Source organism: Empidonax traillii, unplaced genomic scaffold (genome assembly GCF_003031625.1).
Source record: "Empidonax traillii isolate 1590-97213 ecotype Southwest subspecies unplaced genomic scaffold, ASM303162v1 scaffold29:size1973556, whole genome shotgun sequence".
Taxonomy (NCBI): domain Eukaryota; kingdom Metazoa; phylum Chordata; class Aves; order Passeriformes; family Tyrannidae; genus Empidonax; species Empidonax traillii.
In genome coordinates this window covers 53,924-55,756 of record NW_020955222.1, presented here as the reverse complement: position 1 = coordinate 55,756, position 1,833 = coordinate 53,924, and the positions used below count along the sequence as shown (strand labels likewise).

General features: G+C 68.0%; 1 protein-coding gene across 1 annotated transcript in view; it reads right to left on the bottom strand.

The window, feature by feature from the left end:
- Nucleotides 1–1,163, bottom strand: part of LOC114072734 — a 13,956-nt gene extending 12,793 nt beyond the window's left edge. The window contains exons 1-3 of the mRNA XM_027910596.1: nucleotides 918–1,163; nucleotides 650–835; nucleotides 4–478 (exon numbers count right to left, since the gene is read on the bottom strand). Of these exons, the coding sequence (XP_027766397.1) occupies nucleotides 4–478; nucleotides 650–835; nucleotides 918–1,163 (907 nt within the window). The remainder of the gene's footprint in view (nucleotides 1–3; nucleotides 479–649; nucleotides 836–917) is intronic.
- Nucleotides 1,164–1,833: the final 670 nt, after the last annotated feature.

Sequence of the window (1,833 nt, the reverse complement as noted above, 5' to 3'; positions counted from 1 at the left end):
CACGCCCCAGCCAGTGGCACTTCTGGGCCACCTCCGGGGGCAGGAGGAGCGGCAGGGACCGCCCGTTCAGAGACACTAGGAGCTGCAGCTGGTCCATGCAGTCCCGCAGGAGCTCCTCCGGGTAGCCACTGACTCTCAGGTCCAGGGGACTGTGGTGTCGCAGCAGCCGGTCCGCCAGCCCCAGGCTGCCGGCGGCCAGCAGGGATGGCGCGTATTTGGTGAAGGCGTAGTCGGCCAGGCTGAGCTCCGCGACGCTCCCCGCCAGGCTCCGGGCGTCTGCCGCCTCCGCCGCGTCGGCCCCTCGCGTCTCCAGCCGCACCTGGCTGAAGTGCTCCAGGAAGAAGCTGACGGTGGGCGCCGCCACGTCGAAGCCCAGACGGTGCAGGACGATGCACTCCAGGTTGCGGAGCTGCTGGCGGGTAAAGGCGTCGCAGCAAAGGGCGAGAAGCTCCTTCACGCTGGGAGGGTGCACCTCCACCTGCGAGGGGGGACAGGGGTGGGGAGATCGCCGCCAGGGAGCAACGCGGGGGAGCGGGCGCAAAACACTGCCCAGCTGCGGCTGAGCTCGGTGCCGTCGGAGCCGCTCGAGCTGCAGAGACCCCAGTGGGCTGCAGAGACCCCGGCAGCGCGGCAGCCGGGGCCGCCCTACCTGCTTGGAGGCGATGAGCAGCGCCGTTACCCCTAGAAGCTGGAAGCAGTCGGCGGCCACGGGCGTGGTGGCGAGAAAGCGGTCGAGGATGTTGACGGCCAGACAGAGGGCCTCGAAGGAGAGGTCGAAGTGCCGGTGTACGGGGATGAGCCAGCTGACCAGCTTGCAGCGCGCCTCCGCCGTCACCTGCGGCACCAATAGCGGGGTCAGGCGGGACCAACCCGGGGCTCCTCCGCCCGCTCCCCGCAGCCGGCCCCGCTGCCCCCACCTGCGGCTGCCGGGCCAGCGGCTCCCGCGGCTGGAAGCGGCTCTCCAGCCTCTTGCGGGAGCGGTACCAGCTCTCTCCGTAGTCACGGAAAGCCTGCAGCTCCTGCGGGCTGTCCCCCACGGCCCCCGCCGGCGTCCCCGGGCGCCGCCGCCGCGGCGGGCGGCGCGGGCAGCACTCGGAGGAGCCGCCGGGCCCCCGCCGCTCCGGGGTGCCGCTACCGCGCCCCTCTCTCGCCGCCGTCACCATGGGGCGGGCGGCCGTGCCAGCCCCGCTCCGGCCGCGGCCGCGACTATTTCAGCGGCGGGGCGGTCACCGCCCGCCCCCCGGGCACCTCGCCCCGCCCTCTGCCGGGCACCGCAAGGACCGCCGCCTCCGAAACAAAATCCGAGTCACCCAAACGCCGGCCTCGTCTCCGCCGTTTGCCATCGGGCCAGACGGCTGCGGTGGAGTCGACGTTGGTCTCCGACCTCCCGACCTCGGCCACTCTGTCCGGCAGGGCACGGAGAGCAAACCGGGCAGCAGTGCCATAAAACCACGGCAGCCGAAGCTGCAGTAGGTTGTATTTTGAAACTAATAAATCAGGTGTCTCTCCCGCGCAGTAACACTTTCATTTGAAGTCAGTGGGAAAAAGCACAAATACACCAGGGAAGGTATCTGGGAAAGAAGGAGATCTCTGGGCCGTCTGGATCTCGGTTACACTTCCAGCCATGGACTATTTATGCAGTAAAGTATTGTGTTCAGCTCTGGGCCCCTCAGTTCAGGAAGGACATTGAGGGGCTGGAGCGGGTCCAGAGAAGAGCAACGAGGCTGGTGAAGGGACTTGAGCACAAGTCCTATGAGGAGAGGCTGAGGGAGCTGGGGTTGTTTAGTCTGGAGAAGAGAAGGCTTAGAGGTGACCTCATCACTCTCTTCAACT